At 46.6% G+C, this 16050-nt stretch overlaps 1 protein-coding gene across 1 annotated transcript; it reads left to right on the top strand.

The window, feature by feature from the left end:
* Window positions 1-11691: 11691 nt before the first annotated feature.
* LOC136303299 (zinc finger protein 3-like) lies at window positions 11692-12479 on the top strand (the record flags this gene model as incomplete). The annotated part of the gene is made up of 1 exon (XM_066206995.1): window positions 11692-12479. A coding segment is annotated over one exon (723 nt), but the record flags the coding sequence as incomplete, so codon positions are not given.
* Between the last annotated feature and the right edge of the window lie 3571 nt (window positions 12480-16050).

Genomic DNA, 16050 nt, shown 5'->3' with positions numbered 1-16050 from the left:
ATCACTAAGAGCCTCCCACAAACATACACAAAAAACATTCCAAAACAATCAAGTTTCTTCTGCTTCTCTCCTGAGACTAAAAATTGTTTCTCACACCCCTGATCAAATCTAACTGACCACATAAAAGTAGGATTATTACCGAAAATGTTCCAATGGTGTAATCCTTTCACTGAAACTGCGAGAAAAACGAAAACTCTCCAACAGTATTTTTAGTGTTAGAGAGTCAAGGCATTGCTTCATTTTGGCCAGGATGTGCAACAGAAATAATTTCATCCACACATAGCCTGGGTGTGCAGAGAAAATCATTCCATGACACGTGTGAATTATTAAAAAAATATGAATATCGCCCTAATGCCGATATCCAACTGTGACGGACAAAAGACTCTCTAACAGTTTAAAGTTAGGAAGTGTATGTTTAATGACGACGCCGGGCAGCGTGCGGGATAGCTCCCGAACACACGCGCCCCTACAGAAGATCACAGGGTCTTTTTATGTACAGAAGGATTGAATACCCAAAACACAAATGTATATTCATGACTTCAGTACATCCCATTCCCCGCTTCGTATGGTAATTAGCCAAAAGCTATTAAGCACGCATGGTTTGTTCTTTGAAATGGGTCGGTGGTCTTTTTTATGGGGCAGGGTCTCAAAATGATGAAGTAAGTGAGTCTTCTTTGCTTTGACTTTTTAACCTTTTAGTGTTGTGTGACAACTGAATCCTGTTTTCCCAGGAGTATTTGATTTATGAATTCATTGTCCTTCTTGAAGCCTATTGATTAGTCAGAATACACAAACATAAGTTGACAGGCCTCATGATTTATCAGTTCCTTAAATCCGGCTTCTGCTTATCAAAAGGGAAGTCTATCTGTCTTACTTCAGCAATATCTGGTTTAACTAAAATCTTTAATTCTTCAAAATTAATGTTTCATTTCCCCACTTCCTCTTTAAAGTGAGTAAATTCTTTTACTCAATATATAGAGTTTTCTTTATCTATCCAAGTTGTACAACTGGTGTCTCTCAAGACCAATCCATACGCTTTTGATAGTGAAGTTAAGGCTGTTACTCTTCGTAGCATCCTCCAATTCCAAATAAGTATCACTACAGATAAAACTAAACTTATACTAACTAAAATAAGTAACACAACTATAGGGTGGACTAAGGTATTTAGTATACCACTTGCTGTCGGAGACCACCCAAAAAGCTCATCCCACCAATGATGAGACACATGTTCCTCAAGCCTTTTAAAAACTCCTTTGATGGTCTCTGTGTCATGGTGTATTGTAATTAACATCTTTTTCCCCCCTTCCTTAATTTCTTTTAAGATTTCTCTCAATTCAGGATGTCTCATCAGTTGAGTGACTAGAGTCAGATTCATTCCTATGGGCACAGGCAGTATCTTCTCCACAGTGGTTAGGTTAGTCTTTATATATTGATGTGATACTACAGGTGCTCGATAGGAGAAATCACATCCCCTAATTCTAACAAAATTACAAACACACAAATTGAATTGCGTCTCTTTTACAATTTGGTTATCTACCCTTATGATGGGGCATGCTGTCCTTAGGCAGACGCACCCCTGTCCTGTGTACACCAATAAAGTTTTCTGTTTGCCTGGATGTGTTTCAAAGTGACAAATGATTTAGTCCGTTTCCAAACAAGTGTCTTTGTCACTTTCTAATGTCCTTTCACATATGTATCCTAGTTGTCTCCTTGCAGTACAGGGTTCTAGATTAACAGTTTGCTATTTTCCTTCAATTTCTGTGCCCACATCCTGTGTTCAGAAGGGTACAATACAGCTCCCTCATGGTTTAACCCTGAGGGCACTATTGGGTGTATTAGGTCCACTGAGGCATCGTGTATGGTTAAAACAAAGGCTGTCACTATACTAGTCTCAGGGTTATAGGTGAAATTGACCAATGCCCACCAAGACTGAAGCTCCTTCTCCATATCAGAGGCATTGTCCCAAACAATTTTGCCAGTTTCGGCAGGAAATGTTCCCTCTCCACCTTCTCTGACAACTGCAGCAGCCACTGATTGCATCCACAGTTGTGCCTGAGTACACCCTAGAGGCAGCGAAATGTTTTCACTAGCTGTGCTTAGCGCATTAATTATTGCCTCATGATCTCGCTCTTCTGTGTTTTCCCATTCTGGTAGTATTTGGGTCAATTTCCAATGATTGTTACCCAGTGCAAGTAGAGAGGATTGCAAAGGTTGCTGTAGTTGAACCAAATCATTCCCTGCTGAGGCTAATTTATTCCTCAGTACTTCTGAATCTGTGGTATTTAGGACTCTCAATCTTGTTCCTAGCAATCTGGTGAGATCCTTCTTACTTCTAAAATTAGAAGGCATACTCTTTTGGAGCCAAGTGGTCCAGTCCATAAAGGAGGTCTTGAGAGATGGAGCACATTCTGGTTATTTACTTGTACTCCCATTTCTACTCGTTTTAAAGACCACTTTGGGTTAATTATCAACCCAATTTTGGTCTTATTGCACACTCCTCTATTTTGAGTCTAAGCTGAGGGCATTTACTCAAGCATTTGTCACAGCATTCAGGACTAATCCGGATGGGTCTCATGGGTGGGTGGTAAGCTTTATGGAACCCGTCCTGTACAAATGCATACTTACAACCCCACACATTTCTTCTTTCCCACAAGCTTGCATTCGTGACTTTTAGCATCTTATTTAAAGCCTTGCGAGAGTAAGCATCGTAAGCTCTCCCTTCACGCCTGTTTATCTCAGTCACATTGTACCTATGTGGTATTGCGTTGATTCTTGTTATATTTACAGTAATTACTGCAATAATTACAATTTTCCACATACTGTCCATAATAGCTATTAGTCCATCTATTCGTAGTTCTGAGTGAGCTTCAGCTTCAGTTCGTTATCGCCTGGTGTGATCCTCCAGACTCCTTCTGGGGCTTTCTTCACTCGGCAGTGATGGATCCAGGCTTTCTGTTCTTTGATCTTGATTGCAGTGAAGGTAGTAAGAAGCACCTGGAATGGTCCTTCTCACTGTGGTTCCAAGGTCTTTTCTGCAAAAGACTTAACATATACATACTGGCCCATCTAATTCTCTGTTTTGAGCTCCGGCCACATATTTCTCAATTTCTCTAAGTTGTCTCTTCAGGGCCTCCATATACCTATGTAGGGTCTCTTCCCCTACTTGCATAGGTGTTGTTCCTTCTTGAACTACATATGGCCTTCCATACAGTATTTCAAGAGGGCTTAGTTTCTCTTTTGCCCTTGGTTTTGTCCAAATTTGCAATAATGCCAATGGGAAAGCTTGTGGCCAGGGTAAATTTACTCCTTGCCCCAATCTCACAGTTTGTTATTTAATCAAGTGGTTCATTTTTCCACTTGAGCACTAGATTGAGGGTGGTATGGGGTATGCAGTTCCCAATCTATTCCCAGGTGATTACTTATTTGCTGCACAATTTTTGAAATAAAGTGTGGCCCTCTATCTGAGGATATGGTGGCTGGAACTCTAAACCTCGGTATTATTTCTTGTAACAGTCCTTTGGTTACCTCTCGGGCCTTAGCTGTCCTGGCAGGAAAGGCTTCTGGCCATCCTGAGAAGGTATCGGTTAACACCAATAGGTAACGATGTCCTCCCTTTCCTGGGCAGCTGTGTAAAGTCAATTTGCCATTGTTGCCCAGGTCCACAGCCCTTCCCAATTTGCCCCACTTTAGGCTTTGGAGTATTTTTGGCATTAGTTCGGAGGCAAAGGCTACACTGACGAGTTACTTGTATCACCGTGCCCTGCAATTTCCTGGCCTTGATCCTTTCTTTTAAATGGTTATACAGGGCATCTATTCCCCAGTGTGTTTTCTCATGCTCCCTCTGTACTAATGCCCACAACAAATAGGAGGGTACTACAAGTTTCCCTTCTTCTGTTACAGCCCATCCCTCCTGGTTATAACTTGCCTTTTCTGCCTTAATAAGTTTCTTATCCTTTATTGTATATTGGCTTACCCTCAATAGAAATTTTTCCATCTGGAATTAATGCTGCTTCAATTGTCTCATCAGGTATCTCACTTTTTGCTGCTTCTTTTGCCTCTCTATCCGCCAGCATGTTCCCTTCTTCCAATTCTGAGCTCACCTTCTGGTGTGCTTTGGTATGCATGATGGCTACCTTCTCAGGTAATTGTACTGCCTCCAACAGTCTCAATATTTCTTGTGCGTGTTTAATATCCTTCCCTTGTGAGTTTAACAGTCCTCTCTCTCCCCTAATGGCTCCGTGGGCATGCACGACTCCAAATGCATACCTTGAGTCTGTGAAGATATTAATTCTTTTTCCTTCTGCCAGCTCTAGGGCTCGAATTAAGGCTATTATCTCAGCCTTCTGTGCAGAGGTATTCGTTGGTAATGGTTTGGACTCTATTACCTCTCTGCTTGAGGTAACTGCACACCCAGCATGCCTCTTCCCACTGATGACACAGCTGCTCCCATCAGTAAAGCAGGTCTGGGCATCTTCAAGCGGGGTATCTTTCAGATCCGGGCGACTGGAGTAGGTGGCTTCAATGCTCTCCAGGCAATCATGGATCACTGGTTCTCCCATACTTCACTGAGGAAGGAAGCTGCGTTCACAATGTTGGTTACCACAATCTCAACATCATCCTGTTCCACCAGTATAGCTTGGTGCTTCAGGAATCTCTGTGGGGAGAGCCAATGCCCCCCTTTCGCTTCCAGGACTGTAGACACTGTGTGAGACACTAGCACCGTCGTCTTCTGGCCCAGGGTGAGCTTGCGTGGCTCTTGGATGTTCACTGCCACTGCTGCAACGGCTCTGAGGCACCCTGGCCACCCCTTAGCTGCCGTATCCAGCTGCTTAGAGAGGTAGGCAACTACCCTTCGATACGGGCCCAGGTTTTGTGCTAGTATCCCTAAAGCGATCCCTTGCTTCTCGTGAGAAAACAAAAAGAATGGCCTACTCACATCTGGAAGTGCCGAGGCTGGTGCTGACATGAGGGCCGCCTTTAGCTGGTTGAAGGCTCGAGCTGCTTCTTTGTTCCACTGAAGATCTCTGCTTCCTTCCGTGATCAAGGCATACAGAGGTTTAACAAGTAATCCATAATTATAAATCCACAGTCTGCACCATCCTGTCATGCCTGAGAAGGCTCTCAGTTCTTTCACTGTCTGAGGCTTTGGGGTCTGGCACATTGCCCCTTTGCGATCTTGCCCTAAGGTTCTCCGTCCAGCACTCACTTCATAGCCCAGGTAAATTACTGTTTGTCTCACCATTTGGGCTTTCTTCTGGGACACCCGATACCCCTGCAGGCCCAAAAAGTTGAGGAGGCTTACCGTCCAGTCCACACATGTTTCCTGGGTCTGGGTGGCTATTAGGAGGTTTTCCACATACTGGAGCAACTGTCCTTCTCCTGGTGGAGGTTCCCAAGACTCCAAATCCTTTGCAAGCTGTTCCCCAAATATGTTGGGGGAGTTTTTGTACTTTTGAGGCAAACACACCATGTGAGCTGAGTTTTTTGTCCAGTTTTGGGGTTCTCCCACTCAAATGCAAAGATTTTCTGGCTGGCTTCGTGGAGAGGGAGGCAAAAGAAAGCATCTTTCAAATCTGAAACAGTAAACCAGGTTAGTTCAGGGATTAAACGAGTTAACAAGGTATAAGGGTTAGCAACTACTGGATACAAGTCTTCAGTTATCTTATTAACAGCCTTTAAGTCCTGTACTAGCTTGTATGATCTGCTAGGCTTCTTCACTGGCAAGATAGGAGTGTTAAAATCAGACTGACACTTTTAGTAGTCCTATCTTCAAATGTTTTCAATAATTGGACTAATCCCTTCTCTGTCTTCCTTCTTTAGGAGGCATTGTTTGACTTTTACTGGCTGCCCTCTTTCCTTAAGTTTGACCTATACTGATAATGCATTCTTTGCCCTGCTTGATATGTCAGAAGCCCACACCCCAGGAGACACTTGATCTAATATTTTCCTGAAATTCTCTTCTTCATTGGCAACTTCAATTTCTTTGGTTATCATTATTAAGCGTAACAGTTCTACATATTGTTGATCTTTTACGTCCAAAATAATTTTCCCATTCTTAAATATTATTTTTGTCTCCAGCTGCTCTAGCACATCTCTGCCCAAAAGTGCAGATGGAGCTTTAGGCGTATAAAAAAATCAATGAATTCCCCATTGTTTTCCAACTTATACTTCAATGGTTTGCAAAAAAATAAGCTCTTTCAGATTGGCCAGTCGCTCCTTTTACCATAACATAGTCGTTGGTTACAGGTATTAGGGCCTTATTCAGCACTGAAAATGTTGCCCCTGTGTCTATTAAGAATTCTCTCTTTTTTTTTTCTTTTCTTTTTTTTTTTTTTTTTTTTTTTTTTTAATGCTTTTTGATCTTATTCTAATTCTTAAGTTTCACTTGGTATTCTTCTGGTACAAAAATATGCTGGCCACACTCAACTTTAGGAATTTGTACTGGTTTCTTTAAGATCTCTGAAATTTCTTTTTCCAGCAACTCAAATATTTTACCGCTGCGCGGGCTTATGGTTCCACTCTTAGGTACTAGCCACTTGTACCCTTATCGGACCCACGAGCCTTGACAGACTGCACCACGAAGCACAGTCCGCTGATGACAGTAGCAGCCCCTCCTTGGGCAGGGGAACTCTTCTGAACCAGCCTCCCAATTCTTGTGCCTCCTATTCCTGGGCATATATCAAAATCAACACAAGAGAGAAAAAACAAAGAACCAAAACTAAACAAAAACTAGATTGTTAACCTTAAAAAGGATAAAGTTAGCTGTACTTTCAGCTGTTGAGGAAAGAATTACGGTTAAAAAGCAAAAAAGGAAAAATCAAAACAAGGCTCAAGGCATAAAAAGTAAAAAAAGAATTTTTTTCAAAATAAGGCTCGAAGCATTACCTGTTGTGAAAAGAACTTATGGTTAAGAAAAGGATAAACATCTTTTTATTAATGCAAACAAACAAAAAGCAAAAACAGACAAAGGAAAACTTTTCCAATCAGTCAGGCACAGTTTTCGGCTCGCAAAGGAAGCAGCCAAGGTGGGGGGGAGATCCTCTATGACTCTGAATACATTCTTAAAATCCCACAGACTTCGGCCGGGACACAGCACAGACCCTCCTGCAGGAAAGCGGCGGCGGGGCTGGATCCCACACTCCCCCTTCGCTCTTCTGCAGTCGCAGCCCAGGACTGCAGCACTTTGAAGATATTATCACACGCTCTGGCAATTGCAAACTTCACCAACAGATAAGAATACTTCTTTTAACCAAAAAAGTCCACTCGGCAAAAATCCCTCGGCGTTTTACAAGGAGCTGGGAAACATAGCCTTAGGCTGTAAGTTCAGCCTGTTTTCTGACTACCGAGGTGACACTAAGTACCCTTGATCACCGGCTATGTCAGGCATAGATACAAAGAGGGGAAAAAAACCCTCCTTGCCTGTTTTGTTCCTTTTTTCTTTTTTTCCTTTTTTTTTTTTTCTTTTTTCTCCTCTACAAACAGTAAACAGCTTATTCACTCACGGCGCTTTTCTACTGAAGGACAAACTGATTGAAGTCACACTATCAGTTAAGCGATCAAAGCTAGCACACAGCGTTCCCGTGAGACGCCACAGCCTTCCCAAATCCCTTCTTCTCAGACAGAGGTATCTGTCCGCCAATGTGCGGGGGTTTTAAAATCTCTTCCGTGTTGCAGAATTTCCAAAAACACTTACAGAGATTAGTAGCACATTCCAAAATTACACAAACCGAAACGACTACTACACAAGCTTTCACAAACCGCAGCACAAACGGTACAAAATTGATTCGCAATCACAAAACCTCGGGATCGCCAAACAGACACAGGTCTGTCCGCAATACACACACACATCCGGTGCGCGGGACCAGGACTCAAAACGGGACCCTTTGCATCTCAAAACTCAGGCTAGCCCCTCAGATTGTGCATTACCAAGGCGCACCTTTAAACTACAAGCGGACATCGGAGCTAGTACTGCTTTAAAGCCAACAAGACCCAAGACCGGCGGCTCTGCTGCCGCCGTTGCTGCCCCTCCACTCGGGATGCAGCCACCAACTGCCAGGTTCTTTACCTGGAAACAAAACAACCATCTACAACACTCCGCGGAGTTTTTCCAAAACTCATTCAGGCCTCTGCTTGGCATAAGATATCTCTTATGACTTACAAGCTGCCTCTATTCAAAGGTACCTGTCTTCAGTATTTGTTCTTTATTTTATTTTTTAAACATACCTTTTTGTCCGTAGTTCCAGCAGGAACAACTCTGGTCTGTCTCCGGGGGTGTCAGGGGGTCGCAGGAGCCCTCTACCCAGAAAATCCTGGGGGGCACCCAGAGGGGTCCTAGACCCCGATGGCCCCCTCGGCGAGAGAGAGCGTCTCCTGGCTGGCTCACCAAAATGAATTATTATAAAAATATGAATATCGCCCTAATGCCGATATCCAACTCTGACGGACAAAAGACTCTCTAACAGTTTAAAGTTAGGGAGTGTATGTTTAATGACGACGCCGGGCAGCGTGCGGGATAGCTCCCAAACACACGCGCCCCTACAGAAGATCACAGGGTCTTTTTATGTACAGAAGGATTGAATACCCAAAACACAAATGTATATTCATGACTTTAGTTCATCCCATTCCCCGCTTCGTATGGTAATTAGCCAAAAGCTATTAAGCATGCGTGGTTTGTTCTTTGAAATGGGTCAGTGGTCTTTTTTATGGGGCAGGGTCTCAAAATGATGAAGTAAGTGAGTCTTCTTCGCTTTGACTTTTTAACCTTTTAGTGTTGTGTGACAACTGAATCCTGTTTTCCCAGGAGTATTTGATTTATGAATTCATTGTCCTTCTTGAAGCCTATTGATTAGTCAGAATACACAAACGTAAGTTGACAGGCCTGATGATTTATCAGTTCCTTAAATCCGGCTTCTGCTTATCAAAAGGGAAGTCTATCTGTCTTACTTCAGCAATATCTGGTTTAACTAAAATCTTTAACTCTTCAGAATTAATGTTTCACGTGAGTTTTACTAGATTTTCCCTAAACTTTAAACAGTCTGAACCCATAGAAATCTATGGGTTTGATGTTCATTGCTTCCAAGTTGTGAAGTTCTCAGTATTTGGTTTCCTACTGGAGTCTGATTTCTTTACCCCTGATGTTAATTAGGTCGGCACTCCTGGATTTCCTTACCAGCCTTTTCCAGACCAGGTGTCTCCAGCTATTCCAGGGGCAGTGTCTGGGGTAGATGTTGGTTGCTGTTTGCTGATGGTCGTTGATGTTTTGTTGCTGGTCGTTATCTCTGTGGGTGTCTTTTGGGCTATTCCCAGTCTGTTGAGATGGTAAACTCATCTCTGTTGGGTGGTGTAACATCCCTTTTAAAAAAAAAATCTTCTAAAATTCCTTTCGCCAGGGCAAAGGCAAACCAAGCCTGAGTAGAGAAAAATCCCCTAAATTTAAAGCCGGTATGTTTTCCCACAATGTAATCCCTTCCAGCCCAGTGTGTGAGTGTGATTGAGAGCCAGAGTGGAATTCTCCCGTTGTCTTCCCCAGCCCTGTGGCGAGTGCAGGCACAGAAACCACTGAAGCTCCAGCAGTGGCAGCAAGGCTTGGCCCCCAGTGTGTGGAGATGCCCCAGGAGGTGCCCAGGCAGACGATTCCAGCAGAGGATCTGTGGGCAGGCACAGGGGCTTCCCCCGCTGTGGAGCCCTGGCTGCTGCTCCGGTGCCTTCAGTGCGGGGTCAGTCGTGGCCTGTTTAACATCCACAGACAATTCCAATTCCTTTTGGGAGTCTGGGAGAGCCATGGCTGGGGCATCCATCATTTTGCTTTTTTCATTTTCTCAAGTTCTCTTTCTCATGTCCATACCGCAACATTGTGGCTGTCTGGTGTTAAAAAGTCACACAATGTTCTGGATACAATAGAGAATCCTCAATCCAGGTCCTGCAATTCCCCATTAATCCTCAGAATTGTCCCAGCTCCATTTTAGTCCTGGGTAACATTACTTCTGAGATTCCCTGGACCCTCTCTGGGTCAGTACAGCACAAACCTTCAGTCAAAATATGCCCCAAATATTTAACTTTTTTCTCCAGCTTTTGCGCTTTTTTGGGGGGTTTTTTTGGGGTTTTTTTTTGTTTTTTTCAAATACTCCATGATGCTTTTTAGCCTGAAAATTGAGCCAATTCACAGAGGCTTCTTCTACCACTTCTTGACCTCCTGACTGAAGCACGTCATCCACATCCTGCATTACAGGGATTCAATATCAGGCTGTAAGCCCTTCCTTCCCTCCCTTGGAACACGGGATTGCTTTTAGACACCACTTGTCCTGGTTGCTGCAGAGTAATTTGGAGAGGCTGGGTATCTGATTTTCCCTCTTTCCCTGGGGCTGCCCAGACTTGTGGGTTCACTTCAGCACAGGCCTTGCCAGACATTTGACACAAAGGTACAAGAGAACTGGCCTGTGTTTCACCTTTTACAATATTGATTTGCATTTCCAATATAGCCATCAAATACCTCCCCATTAAATTACAATCACAATTAGGAGCAAATAACAATTCCTGCATTTCAAACCCATCCCCCACATCTGCTGATAGTGGTTGGATAAAACACTGCTGCTCATCTTTCCCACTTGTCCCCCGAGTAACCAAAGACATTTTTGGGATTTTCCCCCCTTAGGTCTAAGATCCAGAGTGGATGGAGAGGCCCCTGTGTGTATGAGGAAAGGCCTCGTGTGGATGCAGCCCCAGCCTGAATGTTGTCAAGGGCTGCAGTGTGGTGGGTCCCTGGTGGAATGGGAGCTCTGGCAGCCCCAGGAATCCATGTCCATGCAGGGCTGGACTTGCTCCTGCTGAGGGTGCTGCTGTGTGTGCCTGCAGTGTCCTTGTGGCCTGCAGATGGAACCCTGCTTCCTTGCCAGGGGAATTTGGGGAGGTGGGAGGGGGGAGCGCCAAGGCCGGGCCCCCCGCGCTGTCGTGGCGGGAGCGGCTGCAGTGGGCAGCGAGTGCGGGCGGGAGCGGCCGAGAGCCCAGCGCTGCCCCAGCCCGACCTGCCCCAGCTCCATCCGTGCCCCTGCGGTGGGATGCTGTGGGTTTGGGGGGAAGAGGGAGCCGGCAGTGGGTGCTGGGCCTGGGGGCAGGAGGAGAAGGGGAGGAGCAGCAGGGCTGAAGAACAAGATGGTCGAAGGATGTACGTGGGAGGAGATGGTGCGATTGTGCAGGAGTAGAAGGTAGAGGAGCGTGAGGAAGAGTAGGGACACAGGAGGAGGAGGAGGAGCAGGAAGAGGAAGCACCGTAGGTTCCACCCCTCCCTGTATCTGCAGCCCCCCCCAGCCCCAGGAGCATTGCCCCCCCATATGCAGCAGGTGACTGGGGAGGGGGATCCATGATTTTCAGGGGGGTGAATCTTGATGTTTCTGAGCTTTATGGGGCTAAATGTTGATGCTTTGATTTTTTGCACGGGGCTGAATCTTTATATTTAGAAGAGGTTTTGGCTGAGTCTTGATGTTTGGAGATTTTTTGATCTGTGTCTTGATGTTTGGAGGACTTTTGGGCTGAATCTTGGTGTTTTGGAGGTTTTCACCGACACAAGGTGCCCAGTGACTTCCTGAGATGAACTTGGGCAAGGAGGAACCCCCATCCTGACGTGCTCTCCTCTTGTTTTCTCCCCAAACCAGGATTTGTCATTCCCAAGGAGTGCCCAGATGGAGAAGGAGGAAAAGCCCCGGAGATCCGCAGGAGGAGGGGCTGCAAACCCAGCCCAGGGAGCTGCGAGGAGGAAAGACCCGCCCTGTGCCAGGAGGGCGGCCGGAGATCCAGCCGAGCTCAGAGCTGGGGGAGAAGCCTCATGGAGGGGAGAAGCCCCACAGGTGCCTGGAATGTGGGAAGGGTTTCAGCTACAGCTGCCACCTGATCCGGCACCAGAGGATCCACAGTGGGGAACGGCCCTACGAGTGTGGGGAATGTGGGAAGAGCTTCAACCACAGCTCCAGTCTTTTCCCGCACCAGAGGACCCACACTGGGGAGAAGCACTACAAGTGTGGGGAATGTGGGAAGAGCTTCAGAGACAGCTCTGATCTCATCCGGCACCGGCTGATCCACACTGGGGAACGGCCCTACACCTGCTTGGAATGTGGGAAGTGCTTTGGATGGAGCTCAAACCTGATAAACCAACAGCGCATCCACAGCTGGGAGAGGCCCCACAAGTGTCCTGAGTGTGGGAAGAGTTTTCAGACCAGTTCCACTCTCCTCGTCCATCAGCGGATTCACACGGAGGAGAGGCCCTTCCGCTGCCCCGACTGCGGGAAGGGCTTCAAGCACAGCTCTGCCCTCACTGTCCACCGGCGCATCCACACTGGGGAGAGGCCCTACGAGTGTCCTGAGTGTGGGAAGAGCTTCTCCAGTAGCTCTATCTTGACCAGACACCAACGGAGGCAGCACTAAGGGAAGCCCTGCGAGTGCCCCGAGTGCGGGAAGAGCTTCGTGCGCTGCTCCAGCTCCATCCCCCATGGAAGGATCGGCGTTGGCTGATCCCCAGTGACCCCCGTTGGGCAGAGCCCTGGTGATCCATGGTCCTGGTGATCCGTGTTGGGAAGACACCTGGCTGGGGGGGATCCACATCTTCCTGGCTCCCTGTGGGCACCTGGATGAACGCAGGGGCAGCAACATCAATCAGGATGCAGACCAACATTGGGAATTCCTTGGGGAAGGCTGATTTGTTGACTTTCAACCCCAGAAAATTTTTTTTCATTCAGTCCTATCTTCTGGTGGCATCAAGGAATACTGGATGGTCTTGCAGGTCTTTTCCAATCTCAGGGATTCCACGATTTTGATTTCCTGTTGCCCATGGGTTTCTTCCACAGCCAAATGGTGATTGAATGGGGTATAGACTGAGATTTTGGAGACAGTGGGGTGGAAACCCCTCCAGAAAAGGTTCTTCCCTCCCACCCAAGCATGTGTATCCTCAGGTGGCACAGACAGGGAAATCCTTTTCTTTTGGCCTTGATTTGCTTTTCATTTTTCTTCATCTCTTTAATTGTCCAACACTGGGGTAAAAATAAAGACATTGAACTAAGACATGGGTGGGGTAAAGGGGGGACACAGACATGGTCGGTCAGACATAGACATCAAAAGTGACATGGGGACACGTGGACATTAAAGGGGGGCGTGGCCATTCATGGGGACAGGGGCACAGATGGAGACGTGGGGTGTGGAGTCCTCCCATTTTGAGGAGGTTGAAATCTGATCTTACTGTCCTTGTGTTATCTCCTCCCTTGACCTAAACCCTGAGACTCCTCCCCTGCAGTGCCCTATAAAACCCCACAACCCTGCCCCGGCGGGCTCTCTCAGTCTTCTGCTCCCTCCCCGGCCCTTGGGGAGATAAAAATGCATTCTTGAGCTTAACAAAAATATCTTGTCTGTTTCCCTGCTGGCGGCTGTACCTCCCTGGACAGAATGGACTCTGTTGCTGCACAATGCAACAAATGGTGGATGAATGTGAGCAACCAGTGAGGACAACAGGACCAGCACCCTGTAAGTCTCCCCCTGTGGGATCCCCATCTAAAACAGGAAGACTCAAGAGTGGCTGGAGACCAGGTTGAGTTATCTTAACAACATGGGGGTAAAAGACTTATGGGGAGGAAACCTCCCAGTAAGGGGACCGGCTTACTGGGACCGAGCAATGAGACTGACATTCACCATCGCGAGTCTTTTCATTCTTCATGGGAGGGAGTTTTTAAGAGCTACACGCAGCTGGTCTGCCAGCAAAAAGGACCATTCTGGGGGCTTAATCAGCTCTCCCACAGGTCTGCTGCAGTTTATGGACGGTAAAGCCCCAGTGGCTACTTATGGACAATTGCACGCAGAGTGTCAGCACCCTAGATCACTGATCCTCCTGATGTAAATAAAGGGCCAGGAGACTTTCTGCTCCCTTCTTAAGCCTTTATTAGAGAAGGGCCTAGAGGTGGGGGCTCAGGGTGCACGCTGCTGCCGCTGCTCCCAGTGGTTGACGCCCAGGAGGAGGATCACGCAGGCCTGTCGTCACTGGCAGGGCTGGAGTCTCTATTCTCACCGGGATCATCCAGAGACCTGATATTGGCTCAGCAGTCTAGGGGGATCCTCTTGCTCGGGTGCTGTCCAAGTCATGCTGACTCACTCGTTGGGCTGAAGCTGGCATATTTGGCCTCCTTAGGTCTTTGTTGTCCTCATAGTGTGGGGGTCTTTTGTTCTTTTTGGCGTGGTTCGTTGTCTAGGGCTGTTTCTTCCTGGGCGATGATGTGATTTTTAATATGCAGATATGCGCAAGGCCTTATGGGAAACCCAGAAGTTTGTTCTAGGGAGCAGCGGCTGGATTTCCCAATGAGTTAAGAGGGGGCAAAGGGGTACAGAGGACTAACGGTAGGAGGATAAAACATGTAAAGCAGGTGAGAACCTTTTAACAATGAACTTCTGGAGGGAAAAAGGGTAAGTCCATCAACTAGGGCTTGAACTGGGGTTGGAAAAGGAACCGGTAAATACATAAACCAAGGGGCTTGAACTGGGGTTGGAACATTAATTTTATTCTTAGCATTCCCTCCTGTGAACCCTCACGTTTTTCAGTTCCTGTGAAGCTGCCCAGATCTTTCCTTACCCTTTATTCCTAGAGCATGGCACAGAGTGAAAACTGCCAGGATGGCTCGGAGCTGCTGCCGTCTCTCCATCACCCCGTGCCCCTCTGTAGGATCATCCGTGGGTGGCAGGGAGAAGGAATTCTGCTGACCTGAGATATTCTAGAATACGTGGTTTTATTGCATGGGTCGTGGGTAAAAAGGGCCTTGCCTTCAGCCACCAGCCTCGGCTGAAGGGAAGTCCAGAGAGAGTGAGAGGAAGAGCTAGGGGGTAAAAGCTAAGAGAGAAGGGGGGGCAGGGAATAGAGCTATGAGGCATGAGCAGAAAAGGACTAAGAGAGGAGCTGCGATAGGAGAGGAAGAAGGAATATGGTCTTTCCATATCCCCCGTTCCCTGCCTGGGAAGGCAGTGGCTGCGCTGTCCCAGGCGCTCCTTCTATAAATGGTGCTTACCACGCGGTTTTTGAGATCCCCTCTTTCCCGCTGTCTTGGTTTAGATAGACAGGTATCTGCCAGGGAGGGTTGGAGTCTCCCTTGAAATGTAAGCCCCTCCTTGCTTTTCCAAGTTATTATAAATTTGCAATTAAAAGGCTGTCAGGCAAAGATTTTTGGGAATAGGTAATAGCAGTTCTTTACTAAGGATATAAAAATACAGATGTTGTAGTACAGAAGAATAAGCAAGCAAACAAACAAACAAGAAATCCTATAAAACCCTGACAGAGTCAGAAATACAACCTGACACCCCGTTGGTCAGGGTGTTGGAAGCAGTCCGGAGTAAGCCCTTGTGGAGTGGCAGATGTGGTTCTGTTGGAGTAGAGATGGTCCCGTTGAAGAAAAAGGGTCCAGTAATGTTGAGATGGGTCCGGTCTTCCTCCAGGGATCCGGTGGAAAACTGGAAACCTAGTGGGACTGTGGCTCCTTTTTATCTAGGTTAAGATGGTTTGGTAACGACTTTATAAATGGTGGAGTTGTGGAGTCCTCCTGTTCTGAGGAGGCTGAAATCTGATCTTACTCTCCTTGTGTTAAATTTTCCCTCTACCTAATCCCCAAGATTACTCCCCTGTAATACCCTATAAAACCCCACAAACCTGCCCCTATGGCTTCTTCATCCTCTCCTCCCTCCACGGCCCTGGGAAAAATAAAAATGGGTTCTTGAGCTCAACAAAACAGAGACTTGTCTCGTCTGTTTCCCTGCTGGCAGCTGTACTGCCCTGGACAGGATGAACTCTGTTGCTTCATGCTGCTACCGCGCAGCCTTCCCACAGCTGCATTAGGGGCCATGGAAACTCATGGGGTACCACTTTAAAGATGAGTGGTTCAAAAGCAAAGGATCTCTGCATCTATTTTTAAAATCATCCTCATCTCTAGGAACACAGATCTTCTCTTCCTGGCAGCAGATCTTCATTCTCATCTCTCCCTCTGTTTAAGCTTCTCATAAGATCGCAGCTACTTTACTTAGTTCACCACAAATGCC

This window comes from Chamaea fasciata, unplaced genomic scaffold, assembly GCF_029207755.1.
Source record: "Chamaea fasciata isolate MVZ Bird 193981 ecotype frontalis unplaced genomic scaffold, bChaFas1.0.hap1 SCAF_32, whole genome shotgun sequence".
NCBI lineage: Eukaryota > Metazoa > Chordata > Aves > Passeriformes > Sylviidae > Chamaea > Chamaea fasciata.
This window is presented reverse-complemented; position numbering and strand designations above follow the sequence as displayed.